The sequence below is a fragment of the Amborella trichopoda genome, chromosome 5 (genome assembly GCF_054954075.1).
Source record: "Amborella trichopoda isolate Santa Cruz 75 chromosome 5, AtrichopodaSantaCruz75HAP2 v2.0, whole genome shotgun sequence".
In the NCBI taxonomy this organism is placed as follows: Eukaryota; Viridiplantae; Streptophyta; class Magnoliopsida; order Amborellales; family Amborellaceae; genus Amborella; species Amborella trichopoda.
The window spans coordinates 3,276,828-3,298,682 of NC_142340.1; the positions used below are offsets into that span (position 1 = coordinate 3,276,828).

Below are 21,855 nucleotides of genomic sequence, written 5' to 3' on the forward strand. Positions count from 1 at the left end.
GAAAGAGATAGAATTAATTTCAGATTACTTCTCAAGAGTGTTGGCAATAGCAAACCAACTCGAGAGAAATGGTAAGGTGCTAGATGAGGTGTGTATCATGGAGAAAATATTAAGATCTCTTACCCATAAATTTGAGCACATAGTTGTAGCAATAGAAGAAAGTAAAGACTTGTCGACTATGACTACCGATCAACTCGTGGGTTCTTTGCAAGCCCATGAACAAAGAATGATGAATAAAACAAACACCCCTTTGGAACAAGTGCTCAAAAATAATCTCTCCCTAAAAGATGAAAGAGAAAGATTTAGAGGTAGAGGTCAAAGAGGATGTGGGACATTTAATAGAAGTGGACGATGCTACGATAATTCCAATTTCAATGCCGAAAAAGGAAACAACCATATGTTGCAATCCTCAAGAGGTCAATGTGGTAGAAACTTTACTCGACCATTCAATTGTCAAAGATATGACAGATCTTCGATTCATTGCTTTAATTGTAAAAAAATCGGCTATTACAGTTCTGAATGCAAATTTAAGAACTCCCAAGAAAATGGAGAACAAGTGAACTGTGTAGAAAAATCCAAAGTGGATCAAGAACCAATGCTCATGTTGGCATGTAAAAAAGAAGAGAGTGAAAGTAGCAACACATGGTTTCTTGACAGTAGTGCAAGCAACCACATATGCGGAAGAAAAAAAATGTTTGTGGAGTTGGATGAATCAATGAATAGAAATGACAATGTTCAAGAGAGATCACAAGAAAAAAATACCCCACCTTTAACTCCTCAACAAGAGTCAAGTTTATCTATTTCTTCCATGGATGAAAGATCAAATGAAAGGCCACCAAGGACACGGAGTTTGAGTGAAATTTATGCTCAAACAGAAAATACTAACAATGAGCACAATTTATTTTGTTTCTTAGTCGACTTCGAACCTGTAAGTTTTGACTATGCAGTTCGTGGCAAAAGGTGGAAAAAAGCAATAGATGAGGAGATTCAAGCTATTGAGAAAAATGACACATGGAAGCTTACAACACTTCCGGATCAGCATAAAGCAATTGGTGTGAAATGGGTTTATAAAGCTATGCGAAAGGTGAAGTAGAAAGATACAAAACAAGACTAGTTGCCGCAGGACATAAGCAAAGAGCCGGGATTGACTACAAAGAGGTTTTTGCTCTTGTTGTTAGATTGGATACTACTAGATTAATTATTGGTCTGGCTGCTCTAAGACAATGGAAGTTTTTTCAAATGGATGTCAAATCTGCATTTTTAAATGGTGATCTTGAAAAAGAAGTTTATATTGAACAACCACCAGGTTACATTATAAAGGGGCATGAAAATAAAGTTTATAAATTGAAAAGGGCACTTTATGGTTTGAAACAAGCTCCAAGAGCTTGAAATTCAAGAATCAACAAATATTTTCAAGAAAATGGTTTTTATAAGTGCCCCTTTGACTATGCTCAATATTTGAAGATGAATGACAATGGTGGTCTATTGATAGTTTGCTTATATGTTGATGATTTAATTTTCACCGAAAATAACTTTAGCATGATTGGTGATTTTAAGCAATCTATGATTACTAAATTTGAGATGACAGACATTGGGCTTATGAATTACATTTTTGAAATTCAAGTTGTGACGAATGGATATATATATATTTGCCAAAATAGATGTGTAAAGGAAATTTTCAAAAATAAAAGAAATTCTCAAAAATTTTAAAGTGGAGAATTGTAATTCTGTAACGGTTTCTTGTTTCTGGGTTTCGTGTGTGAGGGGAGAGAGAGAGTTGTTCTCTTGGGTTTCCTCTATAAGAAGTAAGAGAGGAGAGATAGAGAGAGAGTGTGTTTTTCACTGCTTGGATTTCCTCTTGGGGTAGAGAGAGAAAGAAGAGAATGTGGTGTTCTGTTATGCAATAAGTTATTTACCCTTCATTTTTATATCTCTGCCTAGCTGTACTATTTTCTCTCGTGGTTGCAAACTAATAGACAAGGTCATGCAAAATGATACAAAAACAATTCTGGAATTTTGTTTCTGGAAACTGCTTTTGTGTGTTTCAATAGCCGATCTCTGTTGTTGAGATGTTATGCAACATAATAGGAATTAAAGTTTTTACAAATTCTTAAAGCAAATCTATAACTCCTATGAATGTGTTGTGTTGACTCTTTGATGTAAAGTAATCGAAGTTGGAATATGAATTCTTTCTAGCCTTGTAGAATAAGGAATTCCACCCATATGAAACCAGGAAAAGTTTGCTACATCAAACATGGCAAAGCCCATCTGAAACCAGGAAAAGTTTACTTCTTCAAGTCATGGTAAAGCCCATCTGAAACCAGGAAAAGTTTGCTTCTTCAAGTCAATTCGAATTGCTTCTTTGCGAGGGGTAAGGCCCATGTAAAACCAGGAAAAGTTTGCCTCTCGAGTCAGTTCGAATTGTAAAGGTTTCTTTCAGGTCTGAGATGTTGGTTTGAGATGATCTTCTTTGCAAGGGGTAAGACATGAGAATTGTTTCTGTGCGAGGGGTAAGGCCCATATGAAGCCAGGAGAAGTTTGCTTCTTTCGAATTGTAAAAGTCTTTTCCAGTCGACCACTGATTTGAGATGATCTTTCTTTGCGAGGGGTAAGGGGTGAGTGTCCAGATGACTAGGATTTTATAGGTAAATAAAAAATGACTTGTAGCCTAAGGAATTCCACCCTTATGAAACCAGGAAAAGTTTGCTTCTTCAAGCCAGTTTGAATTGTATAGCCTTTTTCCAGTCGAACCGGATCTTCAAGCCAGCTCGAATTGTAAAGGCCTTTTCTAGTCGACCCCGGAGATGTTGGTTTGAGATGAGCTTCTTTGCCAGGAATAAGGCCCAGAAAAAGTTTGCTCTTTAAATCTTAAAGTCAGTTCGAATTGTAAAGGTCTTTTCCAGTCCGTTGGTTCGAGACGAACTTCTTTGCAAGAGGTGAGTGTCTAGATGACTAGGATTTCATATGCAAATAAATAAAAAATAAGAAGTAATGAGATGATAGAATTAAAGATAGTTACCAAAAAAAATACAATGAACCAGTAAGATTGATGAAATAGCAATAAATGCAATAGAACGAATCAATAGGATTGATGAAGTAGCAATTAATGCAATAGGATAAAGTAATATTACAAAATGAAACGATTTTATAAAGGATATAATGAAATAGAAAGATATAATGAAATAGAACAGACAGACTAAAATTCCTTAATTCATTCTTCCCTTAACGATAGATTTGATGGATCTAACCAATAATTAAAATTAATTCAAAACCTTAAGGATAGATTTGATGGATCCAACAAACAATTAAAAGTAATTCAAAAAATAGTGTTCTTATTCGACGCGCCTCGTGATCTTCAACCAATTTCAATACTCAACTACGACCAATTGTATGCGATTTCAAAATCTTCCTACGATCAATTGTATGCGATTTCATAATCTTCCTAAAGAATGGCGTCTTCCTGTTCTACCGATCAGGATACGTGGATCGATTCCTTCCTTAGAATCGGCGATTTCGGAATCTTTGTCCAATGGCATGTTCCTGTTCTCCTCGATCAAGATAGGTGGATCAATTCCTTCTCTTATAACCGTATTTGAGAGTTTTGATCCCTCATATTTGGATCATATTTGTACAAGCATGTCTTATGTATTTCTATGAAAAAAAAAAAAAAGAGAAATACACATAAATACATAAGTAATGAAAATAATTTATATAAATACACTTACAAAGAAATAGAGAAATACACACAACTACAAAAGTAACATAAATAATTTACATAAATACACCTGGGATAAATGAACTTCAGGTAAATATAAAAGTTAACACATAAATATACACAAACTTAAAAGGAAAAGTTTATATAGAGCCGAGGCAATTAGAGCCTACCTCAAAAACTTCACTAGATGTTGTTTTGATGCCCAAATATCCTCTAATTGATCATCTAAACATCGAGATGCATGGACGTGAGAAAAAAATGGATTTCAAGTTTTGGAAATAGTGTATTTTGTAATACATTTTTGGACCGTCAATTTTCAAGATTTTCAAGTTTTCATAGATCTGTCGATCCACACTATTTTTGAAACTTTAAACTTCATAAATAAAGATGAAAATATATTTTAAGGCTATCACAAAGATTTTCACTATTAAAACAACATTTCTCTACACTATTTGAAAGTAGGCTCTAATTTGATTGTTTAGAGCCTAGGCTCTATACAAACTGCATCCAACTTAAAATTACATAATTCTAAGAAGCACAATGCCCTAACCAAAAACGAATCATAGGTAGCACATAATAGAGAAAAGTGCACATGTGTACATAAAATGTTCATAAGTGCACAAATGGGATAAAATGAATCATAGGTAGCGCACAACAGAGAAATATACATAAATACATAAGTGAACAAGAAATATATACCTATACAAATTTATTTAATTATAGGAAGCACAATACCACAGCCAAAAAGATAAAAGTGCACATGTGTACATAAAATGTTCATAAGTGCACAAATGGGATAAAATGAATCATAGGTAGCGCACAATAGAGAAATATACATGAATAAATAAGTGAACAAGAAATATATACCAATACAAAATTATTTAATTATAGGAAGCACAATACCACAAAAAAATAAATGTCATGCTGCTAATGAAACTAGATAGGAAAATAGCCAAAAGAAACCTTACCCATTTATATCATTATTAGCAAAATGGAAATAAAGATAATGGAATGAAACTCTCTAAAGAAAAAATATATATAAATGGAGAATATGAGGTCGATATAAATGGAGAATATGAGGTCTCACCGTCAGCTGACAGCTAAAGTAAATGCTCAATGGCCCAGATTGAATCTGAGCCGATGCAATTGTCATGATTGTATTTCATATTTGAATTTTAATTATTTTTTTTACAAATCTAAATCATTTGAAATTTAGATAGTCTATTCTTTAAAAATAGGCGAATCCAATAAAAATATGAAAAAATAATTCACAAATATTAAATATATCAAAATATCCTTAAAATTTTAAAGGGTATTTTGGTCAATTTATTTTTTCAAATTATTTTTTAATATTTTTGGTAGATACACCTTGATAAAAAGAGTGGACAACCTAAATTTCATGTGATTTGGATTTTTAAAACGATATTAAAATTGAAATATGAAATGAGTAATGATCCTATAAGACCCTCCCCCACCCATGTGTATAGGATCCCAAATGATCACCATTAAAGTTGGTACGGATCTCTAGAAAAGTTATCACATGAGTGTAGGACTTGACTTTTCTATAGATCCGTGTCAAATTTAATGGTGATCATTTGGGGACCTATACACATGGGTGGGGGAGGGTCTTATAAGATCATTTTTCATATGAAATATAGTTGTAACTGTCAGATTGGCCTAGATTCAATATGGACCATTGGGCTTATATTATTCCATCAGCTCATGGGTTAACAAGATCTTTTTTCTTTATTCATAAAATGAAAATAAAGATAATGGAATACTTTTTTTTTTAAAAAAAAAAAATTCTCACCAGTTTGATTCTTATTAGTAAAATGGAAATAAGTATAAATGATTGAATTTTATGCTCCTACTTGAAAAATATTAGTAGGAATGCTATTTGTGAACCTTAAAATTATAAAAACTAATTATACAAACTAAAACACCAATAGGAAAGGGGTTGGGATCGGGGTGGTAGCATCCCCACATTCCGTTACCACATCGTAGTATCCATTCCTAATTAATACCTTCAAAATGTAATTCCCCAATCTATTGAAAAACGGGTATCCATTCCTACCACCGCTGACACCCCCAATTTAACACCTTCAAAATGTAACTACCCAATTCCTACCGCTAACACCTCCAATTAACACAACACCTACAGACATGCCCAATTAACACCTTCAAAATGTAACTCCCCAATTCCTACCACTGACACCCCTAATTAACACAACACTTTCAAAATGTAACTTCCCAATTCCTACCATTGACACCCCCAATTAACACCTTCAAAATATAATTCCCCAATTCCTACCACTGACACCCCCAATTAACACCTTTCAAAATGTAATTCCCCTCAAAATGTGTAACTCCCCAATCTATTGAAAAAATGGGTATCGATTTCTACCATCACAAACACCCCCCAATTTAAAACCTTCAAAATGTAACTCTAACACGCCCCAATTCCTACCACTGACACCCCCAATTAACACCTTTCAAAATGTAATTCCCCTCAAAATGTAACTCCCCAATCTATTGAAAAAATGAGTATCCATTTCTACCACCACTGACACCCCTCAATTTAACACCTTCAAAATGTAACTCTTAACACCATCAAAATGTAACTCCCCAATCTATTGAAAAAATGGGTATTTGCTGACACCTCCAATTTAACACCTTCAAAATGTAACTCCCCAAAAATGGGTATCCATTAGCATACCCCCAATTAACACCTTCAAAATGTAACTCCCCAATCTATTGAACAACAGGTATCCATTCCTACCATTGACACCCCCAATTAACACCTTCAAAATGTAATGTCCCAAAAAAAACACCTTCTACCGCTGATACCCCCAATTAACACCTTCAAAATGTAACTCCCCAATCTATTGAAAAAACACACCTTCAAAATGTAACTCCCCAATCTATTGAAAAAACACTTTCAAAATGTAACTCCCCAATCTATTGAAAAAACACCTTCAAAATGTAACTCCCCAATCTATTGAAAAAACGGATATCGGCCTGTCCCACCTACTCAATTACCCAAAAAAAAAACACCCATAAAAACTTTAAAAACAAAAACGTAGTTTAGTAAGTTATTAAAAAAAATTGCGCCTTGACCCGTATATTTACTTGTACCTAATCAAATAAATCATAGAATAAAAAACTATTAATTTAAGATAGTTACCATATTTAGTAGTACCATAAATCATAGAATAAAAAACTATTAATTTAAGATATTTACCATGACAGTCTCCTCCAACCTCCGAGCATGTATTATCACTTCGTTTTTTCCAATATATTTTATATATTATTGCTACGTTTGGTTTTGGCATCTAACTTTTATTTTACATTCTCCAAGCCCTTCTGGCTTTTGGTAGAGACTAGAATGTTTTCTACCTATAGAGATAAAGGATTAGCTGAAACATGTGAAAAATGTTAACATAGGGAAATCATGTGTTTCTAAGTTATTATTCGAGTCATTCAAATCATACCTAAGTATATGATTTAAACTCATGGTTCAATTTCATGAAAAATGCATTGATATGGAAGTTGGAGATAATGAAAGTAAAATAGAATAATTACATCCGTGAAAATTATTTTTTAAAAAATAAACTCTTTAATAATAAGGAAGAGATGAAACTTTTTCCTTATATAATAGCACTCCAATGAAGTAGGAAATGATCACTCAACCCCCACACATTTATACCCAAATCAACTATTTTCAAATTTAAATAGAAGCAGCTCCCTGCCACGATAACCTACACTCTTAATACAGGTTGAATGCCAAGTGTTCTCTATGCAGAGAGAGAGATTTCATTTTGCTTGGCTTCAGATGAAGTGGCTAAGCCTTCGAAAGAGATTTCATTTTGCTTGGCTGCAGATGTAGTGGCGAAGCCTTCTAATTTTAGGCCTAGACCAAAGCAAAGTAAAGCCTAAATCGATGCAAGGTAAAGCCTGGTATTGCCACTTTTGGAAAGCCTCGGGCCACTTCGGTGAGCTTCAGTCCGATTTGACATAAGCTTCAGCCGAAATAAAGAAATATCTATACAAAAGTAATTTGTTTTTTTCAAATTTTTTATTTTTTATTTATATCTAATTTATTTCTATTAAATTAAAAATATATATACGAAGTCTTCTTCCAAATCAGCCGAAATATCGAATTGCGTCGTTTTTCTCACCAAACCGAAAAACCTCCGAAGCGAATCTGACAACATTGATTTCAATGCAAATAAGTGGAAAAAAAGAAAGAAACAAAAGACTAAAAAGGTTTGAAGTTGGAACGTTAACCATTCTTACATCTTTCCATAACATATCTTTCCATAACATAACATGATTTACACAAAAGAATTATCAGAGCTTCACAAAGGAAAAGTACTATCAAAGAGGTCAGGAAAAGTCCACAGTTGACAGTTGGCAATGACACAATGATGATGCATTTGCTTCTCTTTAGAGATAAAGGCAGCCTCTGTAAGGAGCTTAACATCAAAAGTTTATATGCTTTAATAAGGATTTTCTTTTCTTGGTTATAAATGTTACTATAATTAGTGCTAATGCTTTTAATGGACACAAAAACATGAAATACAAATGATACAAAATGGGTAGTCATTCAAACTGTGTGATACAAACCTATTGCCTTGAATATTCGGGAAAACCATAAACTTAGGTGATGGCACATACAGGTTCAAAAACGAACTCGAGGGTCTATAGGAGACCACACGTGTATACGTGCATGCATGTAGAGAGAGAGAGAGAGCACATATACATGTGCGTGTTTGTAGAGAGAGAGAGAGAGAGCTTCATAGAGCCTAAGACTTATCTGAAAACTGAATCATCCCTGGATGGAATATGGCCTCCGGTAGAGAGAGAATGGAAGCAATCCCTAAGCAACTCTTGTATCCTTCTCTTAATCAGCTTGTCCTTCACTCCAGCTAGCATGGTACGGTAGAATGCCTCAAGCTGACCAAGCTTGCGATGGCTGGCCGACTCAAGCATCTTCTCCCACTCCCTCTCGACATCGAATATTCCCACATTCTGCAAGGTCGAGAGCACATCACCCTTCTCTATGCTCTCCCCAAAAATTGAGAAATGAAGCAAATTGATGTAGCTCTCCATAACACTTAACTTTGAACGAAGAAGCTGCACTTCATCCAATGCCATTGCCAACTTTTTCTCCAATTCCTTTATTTTATCACCCTCCAATTCATCAGAAACCTTTTCAACGGTCTCATTTCTCTCTTTCTCCTTAGAGTCCCCTTCAGGAGGTTCGATCTCCTTTTTCTCTTTTTCCTTTTCTTTTTCCTCGAGGTCCGCACCAGGTTCTGGCCATATCACCCTACAAGGAAGAAAACTATCACCTGTGTTACCTGTTCCAAGAATGCCACTGGTTCCACGACCCCAAGTCCAAATCTCAGAGCCACCATTCGCTACAAGAACAGTATGAGCAGCACCACAAGCTAATTGAATCGGGTCTCTAAATCTTGGTCCATAATCTTCCTCACAAATCATCCTTACAGGAGTTAATGCATCCCCCGCATCATTCCCAGTAAAACAGGCATTTGGGCATAGGCCAAGACCTCTCTCCATGCCCCATATAAACACATCACCAGTTTCACTAACCACACAAGTGTGAAATAATCCACAATCAAGAGATTTGAGCAATGCATCTTGAGGTAATCCAGTCAGAGTTTCAGGTATAGATGTACTCTTGGTGGTTCCATGCCCAAGTTGACCGTTATCACCAAGGCCAAATGTCCAGCAGTGGCTTAATCTTCCTTCAATTCCTGACTCAGCAGTAGGTTTTACATGAGGAACTAATGGTAAAAACATAAAGTCAATAGAATAGAAAAACAACATTGGCCGAAAATATGATTGAAGTGACAGTGATGAAGTCACATGCCACAAAAATACTCAAATGAAATGTCCAAGAGAATGAAATTCATCTTGGTTGGTTTGATTGAAATTGAGGACATTAGAAACATTGTAAAGTCAAAAAGGGAATTACATCAATACTCAAAAGAGACCCCACTAAACACAGGATAAAATTCAGGTTTTAAGGGCGACTTTATAAAAATCTGAAGGCTGCATGGTTGTTCCAAAATATAGTGAATGAGTTCAGTATTACAACAATGAGTATGCATACTATAATCCAAGAAGAATTAAAAGCATACACAACTGGAGTCATCACCCCTCAATGAAATTAAGAAAGGTAATGGAGAGGGAGTGGGACCCACCAGATTAGGACATGACCTCAGTGATGTTTGACATCCATCATTTCATTGGACGGAGAAGACCTTCCAATGGCCTAACCATTCACATGGCCAATCAGATCGCAGGACACTTTCCCTTTCAATATTACTTTTTTTTTTTGGTTACTGTTAACCATTATCATTGATGTGAATAGAGATTTATAGATTCATCATTATCATCATCATTATTAGAGTCTTTTTCCAACTATTTGTAGCTGACTACACCAATCGTGGTCCACCATTATGCTCTATCAAGGGTTATACCTTCAGTGAGGTCATAAGTTGCCATTTTTTTCTCACTACTTTCAACTATGTCTTTTTCAGTCAACCCTTTGTCCTTTTTGAGACTTCCACTTGAACCAACTCGTACCTCCTAACAAGTGTTGTATTAGGTTTGCGCTGCACATGACCAGCCCACTTAAGTCTACTTTCTCTTATCTTATTACCAATTGGAACCATACATAAATTCTCCCGAATGTATTCATTTTGAATTATATCCCTTCGTGTCTCGCTACTCATCTCATTTCAACATCCTCATCTCAGCTACACATCCTAGGAGTACGTTGTTTCTTGACTACTCAATATTCCATCCCATAAAGCAAAGCTGGTCTCACAGTTGTTCGATAAAACTTCTTTAAGAATAGAGATTTATAGATTACTTAGAAAAACTGTTTCAGTAACACCTACATTGTAGTTCACGGACTACATTTGCACCTCCAAAATCCATCTTGAGATGGATTGAAGACCCAAAACTTTGCAAATCCATCCTCTTGACCTCGTGGATCTGGAACAAAAGAGACATAAAAAGGAAAAAGGATTTGAAGCACTAAAACTTGCTCCATCTTGACTGCTACCTCAATGGCTGACCTAGATAATCCATTTCATAATCTTTTACTGGATTGTCCATTTCAACATGGATTTTGAGAAAGCAATTGTAGTCACTGGACTATAACAGCTGTTTTAGAGAGACTGGACCCATCAGTTAGATTTGTTACTCATACTTCAGTCATCTATGAAAATGAGCATAATTAAAAGTAATACGAAATTTCAGCAATATATCTGAGGCCTTCAAAGACAAGAAACAATTGTTTTTCATTGGACAATAACCTTACCCAAAAATGCATGGAAATAACCTCACCCAAAAACCTATGGTGATTGAGATGGTTATTGTTTTGGGCCAAAACAATGTGAACCATGATTTAGACTTCAAAAGATTTTGAAAGACCAACATGAAAACTATAACAGAAGGGAAACATGTCTGCTTCTTTGTGTGTGTGTGTGTGTGTGTGCGCACGCGCATATATAGGGGTCATCTATAGTTAACAACCCCTCAAAATAAAAAAGTATATATATATATATATATATATATGGAAACATATAATAAACGCCTATAGGTGAAGTTCTATATTACTTCACCTATACCTCATCACTATCCAAAGTTCATTACACGGTCACAGTTGTTCGGTAATATTTGAATTTTTATAATTATTGTATTAATCGGATTTATTTAAAATTTGGGGCGTGTGTACATATGACCAAGTCGCACCAAAATAAAATATTAAAAAAATAATAATCATAAAATAAAATGATAAAATTACCCCTGAAACTTTATAGGGGTATTTTACGTAATTTTTATCATTCAAATTATATGTTTTATATTTTATTCATGTGCATCTCACTAAGGCACACACACCTACAAAATTTCAGATTATTATGATTTGTAAAAAAATATTAAAATTAAAACATTATCAAACATCGATGACCATATGATAAACTTTGAACGGTGATAAAGCCATAGGTGAAGTACTATAGAACTTCACTTATAGGCGTTTTGTTGTGTTTTCCTATATATATATATATATATAGGAAAATGATCCTGTGAGCCAGTGAGCACACAAGAAAAAATAAGCCCAACGACCCAAATTGAATCTAGACCGATCTGACGATCGCGGATGTCCGGTAGTGTTTAAATTTTAATTTATTTTCTACAAATCCAAATCACTTGAAATTTAAAGTGTGTATTCTTCTCATCAAGCTGCACCTAAAAAAAATAATCCTAAAAAAAACAAATTGATCAAAATACCCCCCAAACTTTACTGGGGTATTTTGGTCAATTTTTTTCATCTAAAATATTTTTTTGATATTTTTCAAAGATTCACCTATTTTTTATGAACACAAGTCTAAAATTTCAAGTGATTTGGTTTCGTAGAAAAAAAATTAAAATTCAAACACTATCGAGCATCCGTGATCGTCAGATCGGCCCAAATTCAATCTAGGCCGTTGGGCTCATTTTTACTTTTGAGCCCAGTGGTTCACAGGATCATTTTCTATATATATATATATATATATATATATATATAGGCAATGATTTCATGCAACGGTTGTATCATAGTATAATGCAACAATATTCAAAAATCATGTTAGGGGCATTTGTTTGAATCAAAATTTGAAATATAAACCTTTTTCATTCTAATGAACAATCACAAAAGAGAAAAATTAGAAAACGAAACCAAGAAAATATTTTTTTAGCCCAATTAACATAGGCCGTCCATTTTGATAAAATACTTAGATCTAGGGCTTAGAAGGATTTTTTCTTTTCCAGATTTTTTAGATGGCATTATTATCATTAGATGAACAATGTTAAAAAAGAAAAAAATGATTTTGAATTTGTCGATGTTAAGATATTGAAATTCACCAAATGAATGGTCTACATTCGTTGTTGAAGGGGACTCATTTTGACCATATCTAGGGTTCAAATTGAACTTTTTTTTTGGATTGATTATTGAGATGAAGAGAGAGTGTGTGCAAAATTTTGGGTCATACAAATACCACAAACATGGTTTCTAAAAGTGTGGTTGCATTATACTATTATGGGTGCCGTTTCTATAAGGTTGCGACCTTAAACAATCCAATTAAGGCGCACATTAAAATTTTATCATAACATTTAATTCTGTTGTAAAAAATTCTTATTATTATCGTAAAATCTATTTGCATACCTAATCAGAAAATTTTAAATTCTAAAAAAAGTTAAAATTAAATAGATCTATAAATATATGAAAATCTTGAAAATTGACGGTCTAGATAATGTGTTGCAAGATGCACTATTTCTAGGACTCAAATTTTTTTTTTTTTTTTCATATTCATACATCACGATGTCGAGATGATCGATTAGAGTGTTTTTTCAACATTAAAAAAACATTTTCGATAGATTTTTGAGGTGCATCTGTGATTCTACATTTTAATGTTGCAGCCTTAGGAAAAAGCTCATGTTAGCCCATGGGCTGATGGAACAGTATAAGTCCAATGGCCCCTATTGAATCTGGGCCAATCTAATGATCACAATTGTATTTCATAACTGAATTTTAATTTTTTTTTCTACAAATTCAAATCACTTGAAATTTGGAGCATCTATTCTTCAAAAATATTGGAATCTAATAAAAATATCAAAAAAATAATTCGCATAAAATAAACTGACCAAAATACCCTTGAAGTTCAATTTATTTTATGCGAATTACTTTTTTAATATTTTTATTAGGTGCGCCTTGATGAAAAAAGTTGATGCTCCAAATTTCATGCTATTTGGATTTATATAACAATATTAAAATTATATTACCAAAATACGCTTCTGACTGTCAGATCGGCCCAGATTGAATCTGGACCGTTCCGCTTATACTATTCCATTAGGAAGTGGGCTAACCCTAGCATCTTCCATATATATATACACACACGTGTGTGTGTGCACGCGTGTACATGTGTATCATAGCATAGATTTATGATTACCTGCCTTTGATTGTGTGAGTATGGCGGTGTGAAAGGCCCCACATGCTACTTCACAAACCATCCAAGGACTGTCATGTCCAAAAGTCTTCACAAGTTCAGGGTGACTCCTCCTTTCGGTGTCCCCTAGACCCAACTGACCATGATTGTTGTTACCCCAAGAATAGCATAGCAAATCCTTCGAAGTTTCTGAGGAGCCAACTAAGGCTACCACATGCTCATTACCACAAGCCACCTTGTGAACAAATCGTCCATGGAAATCCAAAACAGGCTTTGGAGGGACAATGCTCACAAGAGAGAATTTTGTATTGCTTTTATCAAGCTGAAATGGACAGTTGCCCCATATCCAGAGATTCCCCAGACTATCAATTGCAAGTGACATCATTCCTCCAGCCTTTATTGAAGAAACCTGAGAAAAAGTCCAGCCAAAAGATGATAAATAAAGAAAGGAAGGAGAACATATGGAGTGATAAAGGACAAAGCCCTTGGGCTGCTTCTAAGTGGCTCTAATGTCAAATTTCTTAAACCACAATTTGAAAATTGTTAAGAGTATCCTCTTCATCCCAACAATCAATCCCCAAAAAAATAAAATTCAATTAGCACCTTACATATACTAAAATGAGCCCCCATCCAATAATAAATCTTGACCGTCTATTTGGTGAATTTTAAGATCCAGTTAACGCTCATACCCATTTTTTTTCCCTTTTCTCATTTTTTCTAAAAAACTGCCCCACTTTGAAGCTTCAAGGTTCAAAATGACAACGACTTTATACAGAAGTCCAAAGGAACTTTTACTATAACTTTGGACCTTCAAAGTCTGAAGTCCCATCACTAAGAGCCTTCTAACTTTGGACCTTCAAAGTCTGAAGTCCCATCACTAAGGGCCTTGAAGGCACTAGAGACAATAAAACATGCCACGACTGGTTTACCTTCAATTGTTCCTTCATGTTGGTATTTGGTTCATCCACTGAATCATCAATAGACTTCAGTCCACTGAATCCATTTAGGACATGAGGAGTCAAAGTATTACCTGAATCATGACCAAGCTGGCCATCCGTGCAACTATGAAGGAAAAAACTATTGAAACAGAAAACCATTAACATTCTAACAAAGGGCTCAAGTTTTAGCTATATTGATGATCAGAGAGAAAGAAAATATGCCATTATCAAAAGGATACAATAGTTGTACCCCCATGACCAAAGCGATCCATCATCTACAAGAATAAAGAATGGGATCAGCAAAAAGAAAGGATTGCAAGGGTGAAGGAGGCAACTTCCATGAGACGAGTATAGTTGACACTATACTTCTCAACGCAAGCATATAATAAAGCTTCTCAGAGGGCTCAAAATCTATCAATGTCAAGATATTAACCACCAACTTCAATCTGTTGATAACATATTTATTAAGAAAATGCCTAACAGAAACAGAAAATGACCACAAAACACAAGCTCTTTAAGGTATTGTTACTATTGTCATTCTTTCTTCAAGCCATCTTCAATGAGAATCCAAACAAGATTTTGTGCAGATCTGATATCTTGTTTGTTTTTTATAAGTAGTAACAGTCTCTTTTCCAGGGGATTTGTTTTATCCCATGTATTTTTCCAGATTAGTTGTTTTTTATTTCTCTTTGCAAAATGTAATCCCTATGCTAAATCACTCATACATAGTTACATATGTACATATGTAGATTTAAAAAATTTCATTTGCGTCCATCAATACACATACTAATTCACTAGTGCATTAAGCATTCTCAAATTTCATATGCATACATACCTAACAGAAAAAATCAATAATATTATCCATAACAACATCGCCCAGTGGATTGTCTCTTTTTTTTTCTTTTAATGTTTGACCATGTGGATTATCACCATCCAATCAATGATTCGACAGTGACAACCTCATGGTTATGATGTTTCCATGACATTACTAATCACATTTACAGTCCCATACATAATTATGTATTATCTATATAAACATAATTTTCTCAATTCACCAGTGCATTCTCATATACATAATAATTATGCAATTCACAAGAATGCAGGCACCAATACCCACACTTATTCACTACATAACAAACAAATCAGAAAAGGGTTGACCTGACCCAGGCCCGGCCCAGCATTGACCAGATCCGGACACCCGACCTGGCAGGTCCAGGTGGGTTAGAGTTGATAATATAATCTCTACAAAATAAATAACATCATTCAAAACGAATATGGAGTGTTGAATTAAAAAACAATGCAAATATATATGGCACCAATACTCATTGATGTGTTGAATTCTTCAGACGTGACAAAATAGGTTGAAATGAAAGAGACGAAAGGAAAGAACTGAGCCAAAAAAAATCATGAATACCAGTATAGAGATGAAAAAGCAAAAATTTTAAAAAAAAAATTACCTTGCAATGCGAGACTGTGGTAAGCACCAGAGGCAACCGCAACAAATTTGGGTGCCATTTCTAGGGTTCCCTCTGCAAAATTTCGTCTCGCTCTCTCAAAACCTACAAGAACAGGGGAATTCTGATCAGCTTCATTACCAGTACCAAGCCGGCCAAACATGCCGCGACCCCATGAATAAACCTTGCCATCACCTGCAAAATTGAACCCAAATCCCAATTTTTGAAGTAAGGAAAGAGAAAGAAAGAAAGAAACGGAAGAAAATGTAGTATATATATATATATATATATATATATATATATATATATATATATATATGCTTAAATTCCAATGAGGTCAAAATCTCGAGTTTCAGATATGAGCGCATCGATGAAAATTTGTTATATATATATATATATATGCTTAAATTCCAATGAGGTCAAAATCTCGAGTTTCAGATATGAGCGCATCGATGAAAATTTGCAGATTGGGTTTATGGAAAGAATAAATGGAAGGAGAACAAAAGTAGAGAGAGATGTTGTACCTGAAAGAACAAGGGTGTGGGCTTCTCCTACTGAAATTTGTGCAACTTTTTGTGAAGGGATGCTATCCATTTGTCCTTTGCTTTGGAAGGGGAAGATGGAGAAATAGCATTGATATACTTTTATTTTCGTGGGGAATGATCATTTATTTTATTACCAGTGGTCACGACTATTCTCACTCCTTAGATGTTAGTATGTTACAATGGATGTCTTGGGCTGAGTTATGCGGTCAGATAATTATTTGGAAAAATTACAAAAAAAAAAAAAAAAAAAAACCTAAACACCACACTTTTTATATAACTTACCCGAAACAAAACTTTTTCGTTTTGTAAAAATTATAAAAAGACATTTCGCCTTTCTTTATCGAACCCTACTTTACACAGTATGAGAGTTCTACTACAGGACCGATATTTTACAAGCCTTGCTGCCGAACCGCATTTTATAAAGTGCCGAGCCTGTTGTTAGACCGTACATAGAAGCTCTACGGTTGGACTCCACTTACACAGTGCCAGAGCCAGGTGGGATGGAAGAGAGAGGCGAATTTTTGTACTGCTGCGGGACCGCACTTTACATAGTGGAGGTGCCAAATCCCCTATTTTGGTGGGATAGAGGAGAGACGCCTCTAAAGTAAAAATAAGTGAGGGTAGTTTAAGATTTTTTTAATTTTTTATTTGATTGGGGGTATTTATATAGAAAGTGTATTAGGGAGAAAGAAGTGAGAACAAAAATTAGGTTGGGGTAAGATCCATAGAAAGGATAGTATTTGAGTTTTTTATAACTTTTTTTTAAAAAAAAATTTAACTTTAAGACTACTCAATGACACTCTTATCGCTACCCATTTTAAAATTGAAAAGACCAGAATGACTGTAATCTCTTTATACAAAAAAATAAATAACTTTTTATATATATTTTTAGATTATAAATATCTCAATTTGTACTTTCTAGACATGTCCCCCATTCCCTTCTTTCCAAACACATCTTCTACTTCTCCTACTTCAATGTTTGACTTGTAACCATCTTCAAATGCAAAAGTTGATTTTCTTTAGACCAAAATATTCAATTGATGGCCACATTTTCCATTCTCTCTCTAAGCCGGTCGATATATAATGTGTCAGGCTAGCACAACTTATACAGAGCTGATTCGACACATTTATTGTACCTAATCGGCTCTATATTCAACTTGTGTCGGTCGGGCAGAAATGTGCTGAATTGGCACAACTTGTACAAAGTCAGTCCAACACATTTTTTATACTGGACAAGTTCTATATTCAACTCTTGTTGGTTTGCCACATTTTTGTGCTGGACGAACACATGTTGGGTGTTAAACTACATGGTATTTTAGTACTAAAATATTAATATTTAAAATTTGGAGGTAGTTGTAAAGAAAAATAGTATTGAGGTTACAGTATGGAATAAAAAATGTTGGGTGAGGATGCCTAAAAAGTGCAAATTGGGTCCTTTCTAAATCATAATTTTGGGAGGGAAAAAAATTTGTGTATTGTTTTTCACCATGTTTTAAAATGTATGGTTTTTCACCATGTTTTAAAATGTATGGTTTTTCACCATTTTTTTAAACATGGATAGGTGATCAGGGTTACCAATCCGGAAAATGGGTCCTTCATCGATGGATAGGCAGTCCAAATCAGCTATCTAGCTAACGACTTTTTTTAAAAAAATTATTAAAAAATGACAGTGGGATTGGTTCTTTGACAAAACTTGCGGTTTCTCTTAAAGAACCGATCAATTCCCTCCCAATATTTTGGTAGAACTAGACCGGTTCCTCCAATTTTCAATTCAAACCGACCGGTTCCAACCCAATTGACCATTTTTTAGAATGTTTTTAAAACCTAGATAGCCATTGGAAGTAGATAAGTGGGGCTAATGGTCATCTCCTTCTATACCAAAGGATGGACTCTGATAGAAGGAGATGCATGATTTTGGAGCAGGTCTCATCCTCCCTCCATTGGTGGTGATTCCCATGGTCATTTGCTCCAAATGGTCATGTGGATTACTATACCAAACATTGATCCCATATAGTGGATAGGACTGGTAACGGGCTTGGCCAAGCCCAGCCCAATCTAATCCTTGTAGGGTCAGCCCAAGCCCAGAGGGGGCTGAAAACAATTAGGGCGACCTGGCTTTGTCATGTCTCAGGCCCTTGCCCTCAATCTACATTTTGTGACCCAAGCATTAGTGTTTAAGGGCCGAGTTAAGCCCTAAAAGCAAAGTTGACTTGGAATCCCCTGTGAGGGCTTACCTTGGGGTCCTGGATTCTACGTGGTCCAGAATTCCTACAAGGATTCATGCCATTCTAAAATTCCATGTGATTTTTTCTTTTTCCTTTTTTTTTTGGTGGGGCTCGATTTCAGTCGTTTTTTGTGGTTTCCTTTTTATGGTACCTGAGTTAGAATCTGGCTTAGAATTCGCAAAGCCAATACTGGTACCTGAGTCCACAAATTAATTCCAGTTTTTAAAACATTGCCCTTTGAAATGCTCATGCTGCTACCTACTACCTCTCTGCTCATGAGTGATGAATTAAATACCGGAAGATATATAATAGGACCATTGATTAAGGAGGGCACAATCACCCCCAAGCTATTAGATACAAAATCTATAGTTTAAACCAAATGTTCATATAATATAGTGGTAATTATAACCGCCTATGAGTTTAAACCAAATGTTCATATAATATAGTGGTAATTATAATCACCTATGATAAGACCATTTTAATAGTGGGTCTTTTTTATAGTGGGAAAGTATATAAAAATATTATTTACCTTTGGTACAAGGTGGTCACAATTAATCTTGACTGTTGGATGTGAAATTGGGTGGTTGTATTTATTTCATTGACAAACTCAAAATTCAAATAAATTTTTTTGAACTTTGTGGTACAACCAAGCTATCAAATTTCACATCAGATTGTTGTAGATAATTGTGACCACCTCTGTACCAAAAGCAAATGGTCTCATTGTATACAATTCCATAATGTAGTCGCTTGTTTAAGATACTTGACTTGAACAATTTCACTAGAGTCTCAAGGTGTTCAAATCTCTCTCCCCTTAGATACGAGGGATGTTCATTGTTTCTTAATGTTGGGATACTTCTATTGATACAAGAAACGTCCAGAACCGCCTGATTCCACATGTTTTTTATTTATTTAATTTCTAGTTTTATACATACACTATCCGGATCGGTGAACCAAATACTGGTGCCCTAACAATTTAGGGTATTGATCTGGTATTTAAAGCCCTGCTCTCTCTTAAGCATCTTTTCTTGAATTTGAGGTCTTTGAAATTTTTTTATTTATTTATTTATTTATTTATGGTTGTAACCTTGAGACCCCAGTTTGAAGTTGAGGTAGGGAAAACCCATAACTACCCAGGTAGAGAGGCTATTCCTCTAGTCATAAGGGGAATTTGTTTTGAAATTGATTGCATAAACTGATTTGTTCCATGAATTTTGAGAATCATTGCTCGTTCGTGATCATCTTGATGTGTGTTGTGAGTATTTTGCATCGATATAAACATGAGGGACAAAATACGATGGATAAAAAAGACAAGATGAAGTAGAGGGACTTTGGTTGAGAGAGATATGGACAGCCTTCACCTTCAACCCCGCTTCCCCCATGGAGACCCTGAGCTTATGATAAGATCCTAGAGAGCGAATAATATGAATATATTAATGAATGAAATTCAAGATATCATCTCGTAGCACCTTATCACATAGTTATAAATATCAGATTAGTTATCGAATGAGTGGGGGATCTAGTCTAATTAAAACTAGTTCAACAATCAAACAAACATGTTGGATCAAATTTTTAAAAAGTATAAGTATAATATTTTTTTAAAATAGAATTTCAAAAAAGAAGAAGAAAATTTCTCAACTTTGTTTAGCCAGTCGAGTTGATCAAAACCAGACGGCCAAACTGGCCAAAATCAATCAAGCACTAATTTTGACCGTTATTAACTAAACAAGATTTTTACTTCATACCAAATCGAGGCACCGATTGGCAGCCCAATCGGTCAGACTCTGGAGTCTGGTCCAGTCTAAATGGTTATGGCCCACCATCTACACAACCAATGCCTTGAGTCCATTCTTACAAGAGACGACATTTTTAATGAGTGTGAATAAATCTCGAGCATCATCATAACTCAAGTAGAGTAAAAATATAATGCACAAAGAAGCACCATGATAGGCAATGATTTCATGCAACCGTTGTATGATAATATGATACAACAACCTTAAAAAGCCATCTTATTGCCATTTGTTTGATCCAAATTTTGAAATATACACTCTTTTCATTCAAATGAACAGTCTCAAAAAAAAAGAAAAAATTAAAAACACAACCTAGAAAGTACTTTTTTAGCTCAACTAACATAAGCCGTTCATTTTGGTGAGATGCCTAAATCTAGACTTTAGAAGGAATTTTTCATTTCCAATTTTTTTGGATGGCTTTACTATTGATGAACAATGTTAAAAAAGAAAAAAAATGATTTTGAGTTTATAAAGACTAAGTTTTAAAATTCACAAAATGAATGGTCTATATTTGTTTTTGGAAGGTACTCATTTTGATCATATTTAGGGTTCAAATTGAACTTTTTTTTTTTTTTTTTTGAGAATTGATTATTGAGATGAAGAGAGTGTGCGTGCAAAATTTGGGATTATACAAATGCCACAAACATAGTTTTCCAGGAGTGTCGTTGCATTGGATCATTGCTCCACCATGATTTACGTAGTTCATCACTAATCTAATGATTAAGTTCATAGGTCAAGACAATTAATGTCTTCACTATTGCAACTTAGAAGGTACAAAACTGTTCTCACACAAGCCAATCTCAATATGTGTTTCAAAATCTAGGTCAGTGGCTTGGATTGTTCACCTCATAGATCCATATCAGATAATTGGATCGGCAATTTGGATTGATCTGGATTGGTGCAAATCAATGATCCAAAAAACATTAAAATCAAAATAGAAACTTAAATATGTGTTGATGTAGTAGGTTTTCTTTTTGTGTGGATTTGTGTTAATCACATGAGCTTAAACAACAAATATAAATGGCATTTTTAGGAGAGGGATAATGGTCAAACCTATATCTTCTTAAAACCAGTTCGGCTAATTCTCTATCTGGATTGACAGTTTCCTATCCAACTCACCCGTTTTTAAGCACTCATTTCAATTAAGAAAAAAGTTTATATAAAGATGC

The 21,855-nt window shown here is 34.6% G+C and overlaps 1 protein-coding gene across 24 annotated transcripts; it reads right to left on the minus strand.

The window, feature by feature from the left end:
* Positions 1 to 8,300: 8,300 nt before the first annotated feature.
* LOC18443380 (Regulator of chromosome condensation (RCC1) family protein) lies at positions 8,301 to 16,737 on the minus strand. 24 transcript variants are annotated; one of them, XM_020673058.2, is made up of 7 exons: positions 16,654 to 16,737; positions 16,133 to 16,234; positions 15,834 to 15,878; positions 14,915 to 14,950; positions 14,667 to 14,783; positions 13,741 to 14,146; positions 8,301 to 9,495 (listed from the first exon to the last, which is right to left on the minus strand). In XM_020673058.2, exons 4-7 carry the CDS (start codon positions 14,948 to 14,950, stop codon positions 8,528 to 8,530), a joined length of 1,527 nt encoding a protein of 508 aa, XP_020528717.1. In that variant the 5' UTR covers positions 15,834 to 15,878; positions 16,133 to 16,234; positions 16,654 to 16,737; the 3' UTR covers positions 8,301 to 8,527. The 24 variants fall into 24 exon arrangements, with proteins under 24 accessions (XP_020528717.1, XP_088723016.1, XP_020528719.1 ...); XM_088866890.1 differs by having other exon boundaries at positions 14,667 to 14,791; XM_020673060.2 differs by having other exon boundaries at positions 14,667 to 14,799.
* Positions 16,738 to 21,855: the final 5,118 nt, after the last annotated feature.